The following is a 21,394-nucleotide window of genomic DNA, read 5'->3' as shown; positions in this document are numbered from 1 at the left end:
ATTTGCATAATTTTACTGGGCTCCTGGCAGGATTCCCACTTGCACTGGCAGCCTACCTCAGGCGGGAGAAAAATGGCTGCTGCAGGCCTCAAACACTTATAGCAGCAAAGCAGAGCCAGCTGCCTGCTGGACAGCTGGCACTAGTGCAGTTAGGTAAAGGCCATCTCTTTGGTATAGCCTTCCCTTGTTCCAGAACTCTCTCCAACAACCCAAGAATATGAGCCTTTCCCTCCTGCACCAGCCTTGCAACTACCTGTTGATGTTTCTAATCTCCCTCACTGTAACCTGTCCTGGAACAGGAAGCAGTCAAGAGATCACCACCCTTGAGGTCTTGTTTTTCAATCTAGTGCCTAAACCTTAAACTCTCTATGCAAAATCTCAAATGTACTTCTATCGATGCCACTGCCTACAAAGCAATAGTGACCGTAATTCAAAAGTAATTAATTGGCTGTAAGGCAATTTGGGCTATCCTGAGGATGTGAAAGACACTCTTTATGAATACAGATTCTTTCTCCCTTATTGGTTCCAACATGGGCCATGGTTTTTGGCTGCTCTACCTCCCTTACCAGAGGTTTTAACCATCTGTTTTGTGATGTCCTTCACCCTAGCACCAAGGAAACATAACATTCGGGACTCCCAGCCACCACTGCAAAAAAGGACAACAGAATCCCCCCACTACTACCACTCTTCTATTTTTGTAGTCCACCTGCATCTCATCCCCTTGGGTAGTCCCTTGCTCCATAGTGGTGTAATATTGTTCAAGATCACCCTCCTCAGAGTTGCTGTCACAATCCACCTCACATTTGTCCAACACTCAAGTATCTATTGGACATTTTCAGGAACCCAGGGGCTCCTTGCACCCATGAATCGTGTATCCCTTTGCTGCCCCTGCAGATGGTCAGTCACTTCTCTATTTTGACACTATCCCTGTGTCCTGAGCTGTCTAGCACTGCCTCTTGGGTACCACATTCTGTAGATAACAATCTAGAAACCCCACATCCTCTCCAGCACTGTGGAACGTGGCCAATTGCTACTCAAGTACAGACATCCTCTGCTCCAGAGACTCAATTTTTCAACAGTGCAAATGTGCTGCCTCTAGATACATTGAGAGTCCATGATGACCCACATATTGCATTCCATATACTTCATAAAGGTTCCTTGCACTGCCATGACCTTGCTTCTAACTTTAAAAATGGAAATAGTATTAGCCTGAACTCTGACACGTACCAACTTCGCTTACTCACTTTACACAATTATTAACTATAGGAAAAAGCTCCTGTCCAACCGCACCTCAAGGCTGGCCTCTCACAATCCACAGGCCTTTCACAGCTCTTGGAAGAAAAGTCGGGAAAAAATGATTGAGTGATTTGATTGATTGCTTTTTTGGGGGTTATTTGTTCCTGGCTGTTTACTTTTCCTACAGGTATATGTGAGCAAATCAGCATGACTAATTTAACATAGTGCCTATTTGAGACAATCAAAAAAGTATGATATACTCTTTTCAAGTCTACCTCCTTTGAGATGCCCTACAGAAACACTGGGATCAAAACTGGACCACTGGAGGCTGCCAACCAAATGGTGAGGTATTAGTTTTTAACACCTTGATGTGGAGACAGGAGGAGTGCAAGATGACAGCAGGAGACAATACTGTGGGCCGCTGCCTGCCCGCATTCGCCTACTCCTGTTAACCTCCACCACCCTCTCCCTGACCTACCTGAGGGTTGCTCCTGATATCACAGCTGGTCCAAACTGGTCTGCAAAAAAACATCGAGCGGCCTCTGTGATCGCCTGATTACCATCAGCATCTCACTGGAATTATTCAGGTGAGGCCCCAGATTGAATTGGGGGGCGAGCCTCTGGCCTCAGCCACATATTCCGAGTACATCACCTATCTCATGCCTGAAAACAGGCCATTACCAATTTCTCCCCCACTATGTACAAAACTTTTGGTTGTATAGATTAATTACAGGGGTATATTTTGCAAATGAATACTCAATAAGGTTTGATTTATGGTATTCCACAGGCAAAGTACAGGGACATTCCCAATCAATAAGGCTTATTCATGGTATTCCATAGTCACAGTACTGGGATATTCCAAATCAATCAGATTTTCTCCCTGAAAATGTTGCAATATTCGCTATCCAAATAAGTTGCAGTTTTCTTAACCCGTTATTTTGTTTTATAAGTTACTGTGAAAATGGTTAGTGCAGTCAAGGCTGTTAATTTTCTCATAACCACTGTGAATGGTTTTTGACAGTTGGCTAACAGGAGATGTACTTATAGGCAGGAGAATGTTTTTTTTTTCCTCTTGTTTATACAGTTTCTTTTATCTTGTGATCCTGCACAGGTGAAATGCTCTGATGAGGGTGACACATTTAATACTCTACCAATCACTGCTCTATTAAGTCAGCTTCTGAAACATTCTTCTCTCAATCCATTATGACTACCAAGATTATTATTATTTCCACGTGGAAGAAGGACATGTTACCGTGGCGATGCAGTGCTCAACTGCATACTGACTCAGCTCAACAATGTCTCCTGTTGGTGCCTGCAATCACCCAGTGGTGTAGAGTTGAGATCATTGGTTATTTTCACTCTCACTGTGTGCCATCTCGATATTGCTCCATTGCTACAGGTCTGTTTCCAGGAAGTGACACAGGTCTGAGATCACATCCCTTCTGAAGCACAACAATCTTACAAGTTGTTCCTCATAGGGGTCCAGATAGATGACACATCTGCAAAGCCAATTGACACTATACCCCATTGCCTCACATAACACAATAACATTAATAATGTAAAGTCACTGGCTACAGTAGATAGTATTATATCAAAGCATATTTTAGTGTGATGAAAATAGCATCACAACAGAAAGTATAAACTTCGACACTAAACCTCAGATGGGAAACTGCCCAAAAGGTAAACTACAGGAAATGGTACATATCAAAAAAGAGACAACGCTGGGGAATTTGAGAAATACTGTAACACTCTCAAGGTTTGGTCCGCATTCAGAAACTTGCTTGTGCTTCAATCTCTTTGATTTATGGCATCATCCAAATCCCTCAAATGTATGTCTGCCTTATGACTAACACACTCCCACCAATCATTTATTCTCTATTTAATCAACCCAAGGTATTCACTATTCTCTCTGTCTACGACATATGATTCTGGAGCAGTAACATAAACCCAGTTCATAGCTTTGACGTTGTGCCTCACTGCAGACAACAAAAACCATTTATGAAAGGAACAGTATCAGTTTCATGTGTCTTGCCTCAACTATAATTCCAAACCATCGAAAAGACAGACAATTTTTTAAAAAATAAAACAATGTGACTCCTTCAAAATTGATTTTGCTTTCTCAGAATGTTCCATTTGGTTTGAATTTTGCATTATTATTTAACTTATTAAACAATTTCTTCAGTTCCCTCTAACATTTTATGTCAAACAATTTTAAACAAAAGACTTTTCAAAATGGAGCATTATACAACATCTTATCTTTTGATAACTGTTAGACTGTTTGCACAGAGGTGGCTGGGTGTGGTCAGGGAATGGCTTCATGCCTATAATTCCTGGAACTTTGCTCAAATCACAGAACCATGCAGGGATGATGCTGATGGAGGGGAGGTACTTTCCCTAATTAAGGGAGGCAAAACTAGACTATTCTCCCATATTTTCCCATATTGGTACTCTGTACTCGGGACTTAACTTTTATAAATAATCAAAACCTAAATCCAACTTAAATGAAAAAATAACAATGTGGAGATTATGGGTGCTAGTCCAAGTCCTAATATGCTGTGGAGCAGCATGTTGGCATTCCAACGTCCTGAAGCACTATGCCAGCTCCAACTATATATTAAAAGCAGAATTGGCTTCACAGTAACGTTTTTAAAATCCTATTCACAGAGACTAATTATTTTTGTTTTAAATATTTTTAATTTACTTACTTTTTCACATTAATTCAAAGTGGTTTCAGCTGCGCATTGTTGCAAAAGCAGCAATGTAACTTGGGAGCAGGTTTGCATCTCGAGTTCTGGGCTGAAGCCAAAAGCTGAAAGTCCACCTCTAGTGTGTGGTCTCCCACCACTTGGATTTCACACTGGGTACAATATAACTTCAGCTCAGGGCAAAATCATGTTTCTAAAATGCCTTGATGGTCCAACGGAAAGCAGAGCTCAATGTGAAGGACAGTTGGCAGTATAACTTCAGTCTGCCAGCTGTGCATCACACTCTGAAACTGGCATCAGTAACAGAGAAACACCTTTATTTAGGAAAAAGAGAGTTAATTGTGCAACTTGCCTCACCAATTGTTGTATTATTCAATACTTCCTTTACTTTCTAGAGCGTGCAAAATTTCTGTTTTCAAATTTCTAAATGATATGTCGCAACTGAGATGTAGTTAAGACAAGCAAGTGAGAGTGGCTGCCAGAGCTGTTAATTAGGAATTCCAATTCCCAGAGCAATCAAGGCAGCAACCAACACTTCAACATCTCATTAACAGGTGCTATTCTATAAATCCCAGAGCAGTGCTGTAATCATATCCAAAGCACCTAGTGTACCCCACAAACTGCTAGTATCCAGCTCAGCAAAATACCCTGATGATGTTCCATATTCTCTGAAGAGACTGCCAACTTTATTTCCTTTGTAGTTTTTACACAAATACCCAAACATGCTAGCTATTTCAAGACGTGAAAATTCTGAACTCATTTAAGTGGCAGTAGCTTAGGGGAAAGCTGCTGATCAGAACAAAGCAAAGGAATCTCTATCAATACGGTGCTGGACTCACACTTGGAGGGCTCTGAATGTAAATCACTGTCTTCGCCATCATTCCAATGCCGTTTTCTAGGTAGAAGTTAGATGTCAGATGGAGCACTTCCATCTCTAGGGAAAGGAACACTTGCTGTAGCACTCGCACCTGATAAAGGTATATCTCCTGTTGGTTGAAAGTAAAACCAATATGTCTATGGCCTGGACCAAACCTTACCCTCCCAGCTAAGGGAGCAGCACAACAGCAATGGGTCCTATTATAGGAGAAGGCCTACAGAATATGGTTAACTGGAGGATGAACTCTCACCTCCCCCCATTTCATCTGGTTTCCTTGAGCCACATGTCTTGAAACCAAGATGACAGGCAGCTGACCTGCTCCTAGACCTCCACCAATGCTGCTCTTAGACCATCATTGGGCCTCGGGCCTCAATATCATCAAAATAGCAAGCTGTGGACACCTAATGGCGAGCAGTGGCCAGCTGTTTTAATGTGGGGTTAGGAGGAGTGCTCCTCCTGGCTCCACATTCAGGTAAGTATTTTTAACAAACTTACCTTTTTGGTCATGATGTGGAGATGCCGGTGATGGACTGGGGTTGACAATTGTAAACAATTTTACAACACCAAGTTATAGTCCAACAAATTTAATTTAAATTCCACAAGCTTTCGGAGGCTTCCTCCTTCGTCAGGTGAACGTCAGGTCCACACCGTTCACCTGACGAAGGAGGAAGCCTCCGAAAGCTTGTGGAATTTAAAATAAATTTGTTGGACTATACCTTTTTGGTGGCAGCCTGCAGCAGTCCCTTTCAGGACCATCTGTTAGGCCGCATGTAGACTTAGTTTTCCTGAATGCAGCCAGCTGCCTCAGGGTAAACCAATATTAAGAGAGCCTCATACAGGCATTAGGCCACTTATTTGCATATGCAAAGGACCTAGCCTGTTTCAGGCATGGACCCTGGGTACCTTTTTTTTTGCCTATACCAATATGGTGGGCGGCGCACTTCTGGCTCGTAATAAGCGTGCGCTTCTGCCCGCCACATTGGAGGCTTAGGCGCGCCTTTAGCGTCCATAAAATGAGCATGACGCCATCGAATTCTAGGCCCATATGTTTGCATAAAATGTCACTCTTCTGGTCATTTGCATATTACATTTTAGTCACCTAATCACTAGCTCCAATCAAAATCTCACAGGCAAGTTACAGCAGCTCCTTTTTCTGAAACAAAAGTTGAAATTTCAGATATGAAGCAAAATCTTGATGGGCTGAATGGGCTATTTCTGTCCTGTAACATTCTAGGATTCTAACCAAAAAGTAATTGCCTCATTATTTGAGGTTTTTCCTGCTTTTTAATATTCTTTGTAAACAGCAGCATAAATCCAGAAATGTAAATGTTCACTCTATGTGACTGCAAGCCAAGACCAATCGTCCATTCATTTCAATAGATACGATACACTTAACTTCATAATCCACTTAACAGCATCAACATTATTTTCCTGACAAGTTTTCTATTTATGCCATGTACAAATGATATCGAAGGTGGCTTAATGTAGCTGCAGTGAGTGATGATGTCAATACAAACTGAAATATGGGGGAATTTTAACCGAACCCAACACGGCAGGAAACTGACAAGATCGGATCGGCCTCCCAATTACACCCCGCCAGATTTGACTTTCCATTGAAGCCAGCTACTCCGATCCCTTTGTTTTCCTGCTGAGCGGATTAGGTTTAAATTACCGCCGTAGTTCTTAAGACTGTGGCAAATGCTTCCATCGGTCAGTTTAAGGCTCCTGCCGATAGCATGTTCATTGGTTGCTGTGTGGTTGCTAAGAGAACAGTGGCTGTTTAACATCATTTATCTGCAGCAAGGATGAAAGAGAAACAGTTGCTCTCAGTTTAAAAATTCAGCACATTCTGAAATGTCCGCAAAAGGAACAATAGTTTTGTAAAAAATACGCTGTTATCTTATGATCAGATGAAATTCAAGGCATAATTTTTTTCACATCACAACAGTATACAGAATAACTCTGGGTTTCAAAATAAAACGGAGTCTTTTATAATATAAATACGTAAGAATTATGTTTTTTTCCAGAAGGCACTTTAGTAGCACAGGAGTTGGTGCTTCAATGTGTTGCGTCAAGGGATGGTAGGACCTGGGTTTTTCTACTCTTTACTATTCCCTGACAGTGAGTTCCTGATTCTGGCTGGACCATGAGGAAAAGCACTGTGCAGAGGCAAGATGGTTCCCCTGCAAAACGGAAAGAAAATCAGAAGTCAAGTGAACTTCCTCACTGCAGTGCGCCTCCTCTCAGCTGATTCAAAAGACTGGGAGTGATGAGTGATTTGGGAGAAGGGAAGTTAAAGAACGGGAGAAAAACTGTTCTTTTAAAAATGGAGGTAAAGGACACACCCATCTCCCCCAGCATGGTTCAGTGGATAAATGCACTGTATAGGGAATACTTAGCCATACAGATAAAGAAGCAATGAGCCATACAGATCAAGTTCAATCTATGGTCTGTGTTCAGATATCGTACTACAAATTGCCTCAACATCCCTGGCTTGGGTTGTGAAGGGAGAGGTAAAGAAAATCAATAAATACTATCCTTGTTGAAAGTGGATCAGGGTATGCCTCAACTATGACAGCCCCGTCAATAGTTTCCCGTTGATACTTGCTGTTCAAGCTCACATCAGGAAAATAGTCATTTAGGCAATGAACCTGAGTACTACCTTCAGGAGAGGAGACGAAAGGAGTGAAAGCTAAGGAGAAATTGAAGCAGCAAAAAACATGATCATTGGGGAATATTTTTTATACTTTTTGCAGGTCGTACAATGGAAACTATTCCTTATCTTATACTGAGCACAAAATACAGTTTCCCATGTAGATGTACCTAGAGTCAACAACATTGGTGTATTTACTTGAGTTCATATTTGATTTGTTATACAAGACACATGAAATATAACTTTGTAACTTTATGTCAAACAGGTGAGATGAACAGCAACGTGTAAGTAATATTGTGATAATAAATGATCTGTCAGCTGGAAAAGCTAACAAATCTATTGGAAGAACAGTCACTGATATATGGCCACAAGTACAACCACTGGGGGATAAAGTGGGCGTATTTCACCAAAATTGACAAGGGTTCTGTCCCTCTTACCCCACCATACCCTCCAAATGGCCGCTGATGTTCTCCCAACAACTCTATACACGTGGGTGCATTGCTATGGGGTACATGTTCCTGCCCTCCAAGTTGGATTAGACCTGGTACAAATAACAATGCCTAACTAACAAAAGACTGCACGCGTGGATCTAGTGGAGAGTATACTTGTATATATTGAATATAACTACTTTTTATTTCTGGAGACATTTTTTATTATGCATGAATGAGATTTAAACAGTGTGCTACATTTAGTCCTCATCAATATATCTTCCACATTCATGTACACACGATGTTCAATCCTTATTCATACCTCATCCGCATTATCTACAATATAATAAAAACTGTGCGTGATTTCAAGGATTCGAAATGTATTGCACTTTTAGGTGCTACTGTGAACATAACATTATGTGACTAATTGAAAAAAATGGGACAGCACCTTCTGTTACCTGAAAGGCCCCAACCTAACCCTTACCAATCAACTGATGCTCCTTTCTTTCAAAAATGTGTTTGCTGCCTTCCAGAAACCAGAAGCCAAGCAGATGGTTCTTTAAAACAACCTGTGAGGACAAATGCGATGGCCATGTTGTCTGGACAAAAACAAACATGAGAAAGCAAAGGCACCTCTCTTAAAGTCCCTCCACGAATCTTGCAACGGTAGCCCTGCAAATATCAAAAATGTTGAAAACCAGAAATTGTACACCTGAAAACCTAACAATGGGTCTCTGAAAATGTCAGTCAAGAAACGAACAATAGTATTTCGAATGGGAAGGTGAAGAATGTAATCTCTAAAATAGTTGCAGCTGCTAAACAGTAAATGAAGAATTTAAAAATTAGCACAATGTAAGTTAAACTGACAATGGACAAAACAGCCCCTCAAAACACAAAGCCAAAGTGTGCACATGAATAGCAATACCCCCTCCCCCCTCTACTGAGCACTAGGCACGTTCCTTCCACAAATAACGTCCCAAAAAGCGCCTAACTGATACTGGCTCCTCAATAGAAAGCAAGGCAAAAGCACAGACAGAAACATTGCACGCCAATCCAGCAGAAGGACTCCAAATATATCTTGGGACAAAAAAAAGGTACTATGACTGCACTATGTCGAAAGTGAACAATCAATTAAATCACAGCTAGAATCTCTAGGCAATCCTTTCCCTTCTGAACAGAAATGTTGGGTCCAAGAAGAAGCTAGAATATGAACAAATTTCTCCACTACCCCCCCCCCTTCCCCACCAGCATGAGAAAAAAGTCCACATAAAAAACACTAACATACACAGATCCACAACCAATGAAATTAAATTCTGGCAAAGGGCAGGAAACCCAATTGTAACCTCAGCCCACCTCCCCACAAAAATAGGAATCAAACCCAATCCTCCTCCCACCGGGAATAGAGAGAGATTACTGTACTCCCCCAGTTTTCTACTCCTTATCTCCACCCCTTTCTCTTCCTCCCTCCTCCCTCCCTCTCTTGACATCTCTCCTCATCCCGCTGACCCTCCTCTGCCTTTCCCTCTGTCTCCTTCCCAACTCCCCCCCACCCCTTCTTGATCTAATTCAATTATATCCCATCTTCTAACCTTGCTTAACCTGAATACTGCACTTGTTCTTGGCTCCCTGGGTATCGATTTTCACTACCTTCACCTGTCGTTAATGAGGCGGTAACGGCCTACGCAGGTGCCCAAAGTGCCCGTTTGTTTCAGGCGCCAAGGCCCCTTTTAATATGGAAATCGGGGTGCTATGACGTAAATTAGACCCCGATTACTATCTTTGATCAGACCTGGTTGGCGCCAGCGCCGTGCAGGCTCTGATCAATTCCACAGGCGATGGAACCGAAGAGGCCCGCCAAAGGTAAGTGTCCAATTATTTCTGTGGGCCTGGAGGAGCAGCTGACACTCACTTTCAAGCCTTCTACATGAATAACAGCCACTTGGGCTAGCCACTGGACGGCACCAAATAATAGTGGAACTGTACCCCAGCATCCAGTCAATGGTATCGAGAAAGGAGAGGACGTAGAAAAATTGACAGGAGGGAAAAAGATTTCATGCAGATTTAATGACTATCTGTTATTTTCTATACTATGTGTAGCAAAACTATTTTGACAAAGAATATGTCTTACTTAGATGCAATGCATGAATGGATTGTCATAATAAATTGCCTACACAGAACAATGTACAACAAAAGTAACCAATTACACAGTGGTAGCACCTGTAACTAAAAACTTTGGATGAGTGACATAAGATGATCAAAATCACAGGTTTATTCTTATGCATGTTGTGATGTCAGAACATGAAAATCACAAGAGTAATTCCCTTCCAAAACAGTATTTGCAACAGGATGTGATGCGCTGTGTATATTGCAAATACAAGACCACGTAGAATGGGTTGAATTAAAGAAAGAAATGCAGTCCCATGTTGAGTTGGGGGTAGTGGTGCAGTCATGAATGCACTTGCAAGTTCAGAAAATCAACAGGGGACCACATTACACATCTGTAATTCAATTTCTGACCAATTATTACATATATAACTTTCCCTCTCATTTTCATTATCAAAAGGTAATTGCTCAGGCAAGAAAACCACTGGTAAAGAAGGATGTTCATGTGGTATTACAGGTGATAACATAAAGTTGTCATTTGTCACCAGAAATCAAACTACTGAATAAATTGGCACATTCTGACATAAGACTATATCCATTCACTGATTTCAGTAAGCATTAATGTAAAGCGGGCATACCTAGAGAATTCACAGGCAATAAATAGAACTTGCATTTATTATAGGCTGTCAAAATACAAAATCATGCCAGTGGGTTAACACACTCTTCCTTCTCCTCCTTCTGCCCACTGTAGAAAGATGCTAAACTACCAAAGAGCACTGGAGCACAAATGACCAGCATCACAGAGTGGCAGATGTATGTTTCCTCCCCACATATTACAACAAATTGCATAGAATCTATAGCAGAAAGACAGGCCATTCAGCCCAACTGTCCTCTGCCAGTGTTTATACATCACACATGCCTCCTCCCACTCAATTACCTCTATGAGTTTCCAATCTTAGTGGCACTGCTTTAGTGAGCTACTGAGCAGAAGCCAGGTCTATTTGCAGGGAAAAGGTAATCAGATGGCAGATCCCATTAAGTCTCCTGACAGCTGGAAAAGAGCAGCACTGGGAGTGGCCCGACAGCAGACCAGCCAACCTGCCCTCTCAGTACAGGAGATATGTGGCCTACCAGGGTGGAGTGTAAGGTGAAAATTGCGGGGACTCCGACACATAAGGGAGAGGGAGAGCTATCTTGATAGTTTTCTCCAGAGTACAGTCACACCTCAGAGAAAAGCACAGATGCAGAAAGGGGACAGTGTGACTGTTAGTCTTCAGGGTAGTGGGAACGTAGGAGAGGTAGAGAAGGAGGTCCCGCAGACACTGGTCCTATCCAACAATACGAGGTACTTGATACCTGTGAGGATAAGAATGAAGGCTACAGGGAGGATTCCCAGAATGCTAACCATGGCACTATGGAGCATGAGGCAGTCCAAGGTGGGGGGGGGATCAGAATTGAAAGGTTGTAGTCATAGAGGATTCTATAATCAGGGAGATAGTTATCATCCTCCGCAGTCGTGACCGAGAGTCCAGGAGGGTGTGTTGCCTACTTGGTGCAAGGCTAAAGCACATCTCGGAGCAACTGGAGAGGAACTTGGAAAGGGAGGGGGAGGATCCAGTTGTCATGGTCCATGTCGGCACCAATGACATAAGGAAGAACAAGGAGAAGGTCATGCTAAGGGAGTATCAGAAGCTCAGAACTAAATTAAAAAGCAGGACCTCGCGGGTGGTAATCTCGAGGGTTAGGGTTACTACTCGAGCCACATGCTAATTGGCATAGGGATAAGCAGATCAGAAAGGTCAGACCAAGGTAAGGAATGAAGATATCATAAATGAAACAATACAGTTATAAAACAGAAGTATAAAAGGACTGTTAAAAAGTAAAAGAACAACTATTAAAGACAAATTAAACTGCCTGTACAGCAATGTACACAACGTCCAAAATAAAAAGGGGGAACTGGCAGCAATAATCCGTAGCGAGGAACCAGATATAGTAGGAATAACTGAAACATGGCTACATGAAGAACAGGACAGGCAAATAAATATTGCAGGTTATAACATAATCAGAAAGGATTGGGAAGGAAAAAGGGGGATGGAGTAGCTGTACTAATTAGAGATAACATAATGGCAGTAGAAAAAAGGGACATAACTAACAGAAGGATAGAGACAGAATCCATATGGATTGAAATAAAAGATAAGGGATCGATCACGCAAATAGGGATATACTACAAACCACCTAATAGTGGAAAGGAAGTGGAGGAAGAAATATGTAAGCAAATATGTGAAATGAGTAAAGGACATAGAATAATGATCATGGAAGATTTTAACTACCCCCAAATAAATTTGGCAATAAGGCATGAAGAGGTAGGTAAAGAGCTACAGAGAGTGGAGTTTTTACAATGTGTGCAGGACTCTTTCTTACCCAGTATGTAAAATGCCAAGAGAGGAAGCACTGCTGGATCTAGTAATGGGAAATTAACCAGAACAGATAAGAGCAGTAAGTGTAGGAAAACATCTAGGCAATAGCGATCACAACATAATAAGGTTTAAGATAAAGATTAAGAAGGACATAAGTAAGACAAAGTCCAAAGTAATAAATTAGAAAAAAGCTGATTTTAAGGGGATGAGAATGGAACTAAGGAAAATAAACTGGAAAACTGGAAAAATTTACTGACATTCAAAGAAATAGAACAGCAGTAGGAAACATTTAAAACAGTGATCAAGCGAGTCCAGGAGAAATATACCCCACTAAAAAGCAAGAACAAACTAGCCAGTAATGACACACCATGGATGGATAAAGGAATAAGGGCAAAATTGAAACTAAAGAGAAAGGCATACACTACATAGACAACAATGGAGATGATGACAAAAGGGAATACGAAAAGGTTAGGAAGGAAGTCAAAAAAAATTAGAAAGGCAAAGAGAAACTACGAAATGAAATTATCATGGAATATAAAAAGAAATAGTAAAGTATTCTACAGACACATAAATAACAAAAGAAAAATCAGGATAGGCTAGGGCCACTAAGGGATATACACAATAAACTCACAGGTAATGATAATGAAATGGCAGAAATATTAAATAATTACTTTGCCTCAGTATTTACCAGGGAGACAAACATGCTGGGCATGACATTAGAAGAAATCAAAAAAAGATATACAGACATTTAAGATAGAAAGGGGGGAGATAATTGATAAACTAAGCAAACATAGAGAGGATAAAACCCCTGGTCCGGATGGATTGCATCCACACATATTAAAAGAAATCAGGGATGAGATAGCAGGGGCACTATTACATACATATAAAACTCATCAGAAAAGGGAATAGTGCCAGGAGACAGGCCGACAGCTAATGTGATTCCTATATTTAAAAAGGGAGATAGAACGAGTCCAGGAAACTATAGGCAAATTAGCTTAACTTCGGTGGTAGGAAAGATAATGGAATCCTTACTCAAAGATGTAAACCATCTAGAAACCAAAATAAAGAATAATCAGCATGGATTTCAAAAGGGAAGGGTATGCTTGACCAACCTTATTGAATTCTTTGAAGAAGTAACAGAAAGGGTAGAAAAGGATAATGTAGCAGATGCAATATATTTGGATTTTCAAAAGGCCTTCGATAAGGTACCGCATAGTAGACTCATGAGTAAAGTCAGAGCATGTGGAGTCAGAGGACAAGTAACAGAATGGATAGCAAACTGGCTACAAAACAGAAAACTGAGATTAGTGGTTAAAGCTAGTTACTCAGACTGACAAAAGGTGGGAAGTGGAGTTTCACAAGGATCGGTGCTGGAACCACAGCTGTTCACCATTTACATAAATGATTTGGACTCGGGAACTGGAAGTACATTTTTAAAATTTGCGGACAACACCAAGTAAGAGGGTATAGTTAATACCGGTAGGAGGACTGTGACAAAATACAGGGAGACATTAATAAACTTGCGGAATGGGCGTGTAATTGGCAAATGAATTTCAATATAGATAAGTGCGAGGTGGTACATTTTGATAGGAAGAATAAGGAGGCCACATACTACTTGGAAAATAAGAGTCTAAATGGGGTAGCGGAGCGGAGGGATCTGGCGGTACAAATACACAAATCACTAAAAGTAGTGAAGCAGGTTAATAAAGCCATAAAAAAAAAGCAAACCAAGTACTGGGGTTAATTTCTAGAGGGATAGAATTGAAAAGCAGGGAAGTTATCTTAAATTTGTATTGAACCTTGGTTCCCTTCTCTGCACGTGCATTCTTTACTTGCAACTGTGAACAGAAAATTCATACTGGCTTTTCGCTAGCCTGTGTATTTAGTGCACGCTACTGACTCGGAAGTATTTCTACGGGAGAATACAGATCAGATCATTCTCACTTGCATCCCGCTGACTATCACATGCATCCTGCGATCATGTAACATCCACCCCACCGTCAAGAATCATTGCAATGCTGTTATGGAGAAAGCTCCATATATACCGCATTTAGCTTGCATACGTTATGCTGAATAAAAAGTATTTTACTTTTTCAATGTGATGTCTCAGTCAATAAATGTTTTTGATGTGGTGCTAATGGTAGTTTCAATGTATTACCAAAGGAGTAAAACTGAAATTTTGTTGCAAATACGGCTGCAGTAACACAAAGTACAGCAACCTTTTAAACTAGCATGTGGAGTTCCTTTGCCAATGGCTTAAATGTTATTCTATAGTGAAACCCACTGCAGAATATGCAATAGAGTGGGGCAAGAAAAAAAAGCCATTTACAACCAAACTTTACACAAGAATAACTGCACTGACACAGTATAATTATACTGACTACACCGGCAGGGAATGGCTTATTGCTCAGAGCCTGTAGTCACTATTTTATTCTGCTCCTTTGACTTCCACTTATGTATTTTTTAAATAGGAAACCTGTTTTTGTAAAGGCTAAGTGATTTCTGATGTCAGCTGGAAAGTCTCTGCTCCATTGCCTGCTTACGTCACACAATGAACACCACTGCCCACTCGCCTCCCAAGACTAGCCTCCGCTATGTCAGTTAGTTAATTACAGTTCACGCCAAGGATATGGCAATACTGACTATGAGAACACAATGGGCAAGGATTTACTGTCAAAATAATGGTGAGTCTAATGGTGCTCACTGTTATTAATGCACAAATGGTATAGCAACTTCAGGCGAGGGACAGATGCTCAGTTAAACATGGAAATCCAAAAGTTGCTGTCCGAGATGCACCACTCTGCCGTTAGCTTCACAAAAGCGGCATCTCGCTGTCAGCCTCACCATTGAAATGCATTGAACTGCATGAAGTTGCTGTCTTTGCGCGGTAGATACGAACTAAACTCACCACAGAAAGTTATGTCTTGTCCATTTGAGTCGAAGTACACATTTATCGACTTGATAAGTCATAATTACTGCCGGTCAACCTCTCTGGCACTGAAAATTAATTAGTACAAGTGTGGAGTCTCATTATTTCAGGTTTCAATTGTTGTTGGAGATTTTAAAATTGTATCATTTTTAATTTTTAATTTTTTTTTACTTTTTCTTTCTGTCTCTTTTTTTTCTCTCTCTCTCTTAATCCAATCTTTCTTTCCCTCTCTTTATTTCTCTTTGACATTGAATTCACCACTCTAATTTACTTTTCCTTCTCAGTCCATGCGCTGTTAATTTCACAATCCTTCAATCTGATTGGTTAAGGAGGTACACAATTGCTTGCCCTGTTCACTCGGGTCCCAGATGCCCGGGTCCCCTCACTGCGACGTTATCAGCTCACACTTTCAGCAACTTGCCATACAAAAAATTTATAAACCTAAACGTGCACGGGCAAGTCTAACTAACAGCAGATGTTAATGTAGTGGTACTGAGACATTATAGCAGGAATCACATATAAGGCAGTGGAGTAGATTTTCATCTTCAGCACCTGGACAGTAATCTGGTGGAGGGATCACCTGCCTTTTATAGACCCCCCCCAATTTTCATTCCTGGTTACTGCCCCGGCGGTGAAGACAAAAATCTACTCCAATATGTCTTAATAATATGCAATATTCTTTTTGTGTACTACTTCTACCTCAAATTGCTCCCAAAAACACTACTGATACAGAGTTGTAAACATGAGTACATCAACCTATAGCACCAAATGCTCTCTCCAGACAGAATCAAACCTGGAAGGACAAAATCTAAAATTGTACTATGTCTTTTTTCAAGGTTCAAGTGCACATAGTGGCCTAGGTCTTCCAACAGTAACGCTGACAGGAATGTATTTGAAATGATATGTTCCCATCGGCATTATGATCAGACAACCAAGACCAGAATGACTCTTTCATAAATTCAGCATTATGCTCTACTGAAATCTTAGTGACAACATTGAATAGGATTCGACAAATATTTACTTCCAGAAAGAAGTTAGTTAAGAAGGCTTGAATTTTAAGTTGATTTGAAAATATCTTAATTAAGAAGATATAACCTAGCTCCATCTAGGCCAATAATAGCCTCAAACAGATCATGAGCAGTAATATTCTCCTCCCTCCACAACAAGGACAAAATAGAGCAGTGCTGAGATGCTAACTTCTTTAGTTCACATTTCTCGTTTTTGTTTATAAAATTAGATGCTTGAATGATAATGTTTGGGCTAGGTCAAAACTAACTGCATTCAGTTCTGGGCACCATATCTCAGATAGGATATGTTGGCCTTGGAGGGGGTATAGCACAAACTCACCAGAATGATGCCAGGCCTTAAAGGGTTGATTTATGAAGCTAGATTGCATAAACTTGGCTTATATTCCTTTGTAAACAATTTTACAACACCAAGTTATAGTCCAACAAATTTATTTTAAATTTCACAAGCTTTCGGAGGCTTCCTCCTTCCTCAGGTGAATGGTGAGTATAGAAGATTGAGGGGTGATCTAATCGATGTGTTTAAACTGATAAAAGGACTTGATAGGATAGGTACAGAACCTATTTCCTCTGGGGGAATGCAGAACAAGGGGCATAGTCTTAAAATTAGAGCCAGGCCATTCAGGAGTGAAATCAGGAAACACTTCTTCACACAAATGGTCACAGAAATCTGGAACTTTCTCCCCCAAAAGGCCATGGTGGCTGGGTCAATTAAAGCTTTCAAGACATGGATCAATAGATTTTTGTTAGGTAAGGGTATGAAGGGATACGGAACAAAGGTGGATAAATGGAGTTGAGATGCAGCTCAGCTATGACCTAATTGAATGGAAGAACAAGCTCGATGGGCTGAATGGCTTACACCTGTTCCTGTCCGTCTGAGGTGTGAGCTTGGAAATGGAAGGAATTCCTGCCCTGAAAAAACTCTCATTCTTTGCTACATAGTCCATCCATTCTAGTACACAAATGGCTTTGCCTGGGGAAAAAAAATCACTTGTGTAGCATTATTTGTCAAAATCACTTCCATCATTTTCCCCCAATACACAATGAAAACTGGAGATAATATATTTAAATGATTAATTCGCACTGTTAAATTAGCTCAATGACAGACACCATTGTGGGTCTAAGTCACTGCTCTGATCCACACCGTTTTCCTTTGCGTAGACTGACACTTGAGGATGAGGGAGGGAGAAGATTTCCTTTGTACACTATGTGTAGTGAAACTGTAAACACATTCTTCATAAACAGCCTCAAAATTTTATTACACATAATGTACAAAGGAATTCTTCCCCCAGGATGTCTAGTTAAATGGGACAAACTGAAACATATTTCATGCTTTATAGTTTGCGGTAGCCAAGAGTTATTTTTTTATTTTAAAAAACCTGCAGATTCTCAGCTCCCTATATTTTCTCTTTTATAATGTAACCATTTGCACCTGCACTCAAATTCATACTACAAAATAATAATAGGTATCATGACACCATTATCTGTATAACCTTGAGCAAACAATACTGTGGTGAATTTTAAAAGAGTCAGAATACACCTCCTGAATTTAAATTTGCCCCACACTGCCTACTCTGACGCTGCAGTTTCCCTTGAGATGCTCACTACATCCTCCAGTCAAACCTTCACCTCACACGACCGTGACCTGGATTCACATCTATTTATATTTAGGTGCTTTTTAAAAATGTGATTTTTTTTTTAGGAAGAAAAGTCACAACTGATAAATAAAAGCAGAGCCAAGGACACTGGAAAACCTGAAATCTTGATATCGTTATTCTAATAATGCATATAACTGTTATGAGTTCTTTATATGGGGACGACACAATAGTGACCAGTGTGCAATTCTATTAGATAAGAAAATCATTACTTCAACCACCGGTTGTGTCGAAATCTATAGAATGTGCATTAGCCAACATTTAGGTTTAACCAAAGGATTCTTGGAGATGTGAACTAAATTAGATTAGTGTCACTTAAAACATACACACATACTTAATGGGCTCATCCATGCAGTCGTCAGTCAATAAAATACGCATAGAAAGATTCCACTGTCACCACACTATAGGATAAATCAACAGGCGCAAAATAGTATTTGCCGCATCTTGTTGCTCCATATATTACTGGATCAGGAATATCCGTGTTCTCAATAACCTGCAACTCCTGTCAATGACAGGCTGGGGATACACGTTGTATGCAGAGGGGTTTGGAGGAGAGAACACTTAATAACACAAGCAAAACACTGCATGTCAAGTCCGATGTCTTTATGACAGTCACAGAAATTGTACTGTGATGGGAATTTTTTTGTGCCTTTTTGTTTTATATATATATATATATATGTTAGCATCATCTTACCCAGTCTTCGAAGTGTCTGCTGCCATTCTGCAACAGATCCTCGAACTGAATGGTACAGTTGGCCACAAAATCGTCGTAACCGATGGGCGCATCGTGAAAGACGGCCAGCTCGATTTTCCTGCCGTTGCACACGTCCGTAACGAATTCATCGTTCCAGGCGGGGCTGTTGGTTTTCTGTTTGGTCGAGGTCTGTCCGATCCTCGAGTCGTCAACGTTCAAAGCGATGTAAGGGTCCAGCAAAAAAGTCTGGGGCCTGGAGCCCACCGCATGTCTCAGGGACCACGGGGTGGGTTTCAAATCGACAGCCTCGATGATCTTGATCTTCAGTAATCCATTGAACACGACCATCGCTCTGTTGTGCGGAGAGCAACCGGGGAGAGGGGAGAGAGGGAGTGCGGAGGGAGGGGGAGATCAGCCGAGCCTTCCTCCGCCGCTGTGCAATCCCGCTAGCGCCAGCCCCCGCTACTCGGTCCCTCTCGGATCTGCCGTTATTTTTTCCCTCAGAAAGGCAAAGAGAGGAAAGTGATCCTTGTGTATGTGTGTGTGTGTGTGGTTTTCTTTTCCCCTCTTCTTCCTCTCGCGACACCCAGTCGGCAGACTTCTTTCGCGGCGAGCCTTTCACTGGAGCTTGCGGCACAACTTGACACAGGAGAAGGGGGAAAAAAATCACCACCACCACCTCCAAAAAAAAAACAATTCTTCAGTGAAATCTTTGGTGGGAGGTTGGAAAATGGGGAGAGTGAGGGGAGGAAGGTGGGGAAAGGAGAGATTTTTTAAAAATAACAAAAACTATTTTTTTTAAAAAAATAACTCAATAAAAATAAATAAATGATGTTCAGCTCCTCAACCAGCGGTCCGCATAGCGTCTCTTCCTCCTTTTCGGGTCGCCGAGATCAGATCCACACACGGCTACACTGTGCATGGGGAATTTTCATGCAGGAAATCGACTTTTTTGTTTGTGTAAAAAAAATGGATTTTTTTAATGGAGGTATAATTACACAGAGAGAGAGAGACATAGAGAAATGTGATCCTCGCCACTACCTGTTTTCTTTTTGTTGTTGTTTGCTGGCTGCTGTTGGCAACTCGCGGAGCCAATTTGCAGAGGCTGTTGTTGGTGGCTGCGGTGATTTCCTACACCCGCTCTCTCTCTCTCTCTCTCTTTCCCTCCTCCTCTGTTGGCCTTGATGCAGGAAATGCGCAAAAGACGTCAGAAAGTCCTCCCGGGCTCCATGGGCTGATCAACAGAGTGCTGTGCCATGCTGAACGATCAAACATCGCACAGGCAGAATCCCTACCAACTGCACAATATTTTAAACAACACAAAAAAAATCGCACAAAAGCGCGATTATAATCTTGTTTTCATTCTAAGCGTTTCTTAGCAATGCGTTTTCTGTGCCGCTTCTGTGCAAAGCCAATGATTTTATTGAAGAAACACGGTTTGTACGTTCAATATATACATGGTGCAAATAGTAGTAACTTACTAGATTTACACCCATTGCGTGTTTTATTGGGCTGTAGAAACCACAAGCAGCGACTTATCAATTATTCATTCATTATCACAAGAAATTCCACCTTTCGTTTTGGTTTTGTTAACGCAGAGAAATTAGCCCCGAAAGACCATTTCAGTATCCCGAACAGACTACATACATGTTGCATTTCATATACAACACCTGAAAAATATATTTGTAAGATTTCTAAAGATTAAGTGTTATACAGTACATTTGGGGAAATATACAGAATAGCTGGGGATTCCTTAATTCGCAATACTGTTGAAATAAAGCCAAGCATTCTAATCTCGTATTTTTTTATGTTGGTGTCGAAATCCTACTGCAGTCCTCAAAAGACAGGCGCAGATTTTTGTGCAAGATATTTTGTGGGATTTCCCATTCTCATTACAGTATTCACAGGAAGGAAGTCAACTCATACAGAGATACGGTTTAAAATATAGCCGATTCATAAACTGCAGCGTTCCATGCTCTAATTGTAAAAGTTTAATAGCCATTTAAATTTGTTTCAAAAGTTGTACATTTTCAATACAATTTCAACGTGTAGACAGGGCAATCCAAAGCGTGGTTAATTATCAATATTTTTATTTATAACTGCAATTGTTCCAACCGATTTCTTTTCTTTTTTAAAAAATTCTATCCATCACCACCATCATTCATCAACCAAGAAGGTACGAGTTCAAATTACTCAAAGGGATTTCTGCTATGACGGCTCTATAATTAGCTGCTAGGAATTGTGAGCCACATTCTGAGCCACATCGCTACACGATATTCCATCCCTCCCCTACGAGAAGGTCTTTTTCCATAAAGCATTTCCACCCACACCATGACTGAATTCAGGAAGTCACTGTGTGGGGAACTTCAAGTCCCATGTTCTATTACCTATTTCACAGCATAGCTGGATGATACATTAAACCACTGCACCTTCAGGCTGTCTTAAGTGTAATAAGTACTCTCAAACCACAGAAACAATCTGGAAAATAGAAATGTTGTGGTGGAGTAGAAATGCCACAACAGTGGAAAAATTTTATGCCAGTACCAAAAGAATCATGGAGCTTTTGGGCCCTTGATTATTACCATTTGTGATTTTACATAAGAATATATATTACTACAACAACAACTTGCATTTCTGTAGCTTCTTTAATGTAGTAAAACGTCCCAAGGCAC

At 40.8% G+C, this 21,394-nt stretch overlaps 1 protein-coding gene across 2 annotated transcripts in view; it reads right to left on the bottom strand.

Moving 5' to 3' along the window:
- The window catches only part of prkcea (protein kinase C, epsilon a), a 481,020-nt gene extending 461,148 nt beyond the window's left edge, over window positions 1-19,872 (bottom strand). For both annotated transcript variants that reach the window (XM_067988786.1, XM_067988787.1), the window contains exon 1: window positions 18,723-19,872. In XM_067988786.1, the coding sequence (XP_067844887.1) occupies window positions 18,723-19,070 (348 nt within the window). In that variant the 5' untranslated portion in view covers window positions 19,071-19,872. The remainder of the gene's footprint in view (window positions 1-18,722) is intronic.
- Between the last annotated feature and the right edge of the window lie 1,522 nt (window positions 19,873-21,394).

The sequence above is a fragment of the Heptranchias perlo genome, chromosome 8, assembly GCF_035084215.1.
Source record: "Heptranchias perlo isolate sHepPer1 chromosome 8, sHepPer1.hap1, whole genome shotgun sequence".
NCBI classification, from domain to species: domain Eukaryota; kingdom Metazoa; phylum Chordata; class Chondrichthyes; order Hexanchiformes; family Hexanchidae; genus Heptranchias; species Heptranchias perlo.
The sequence above is the reverse complement of the archived record's forward strand: the minus strand, read 5'-3'. Positions and strand labels throughout refer to the sequence as shown.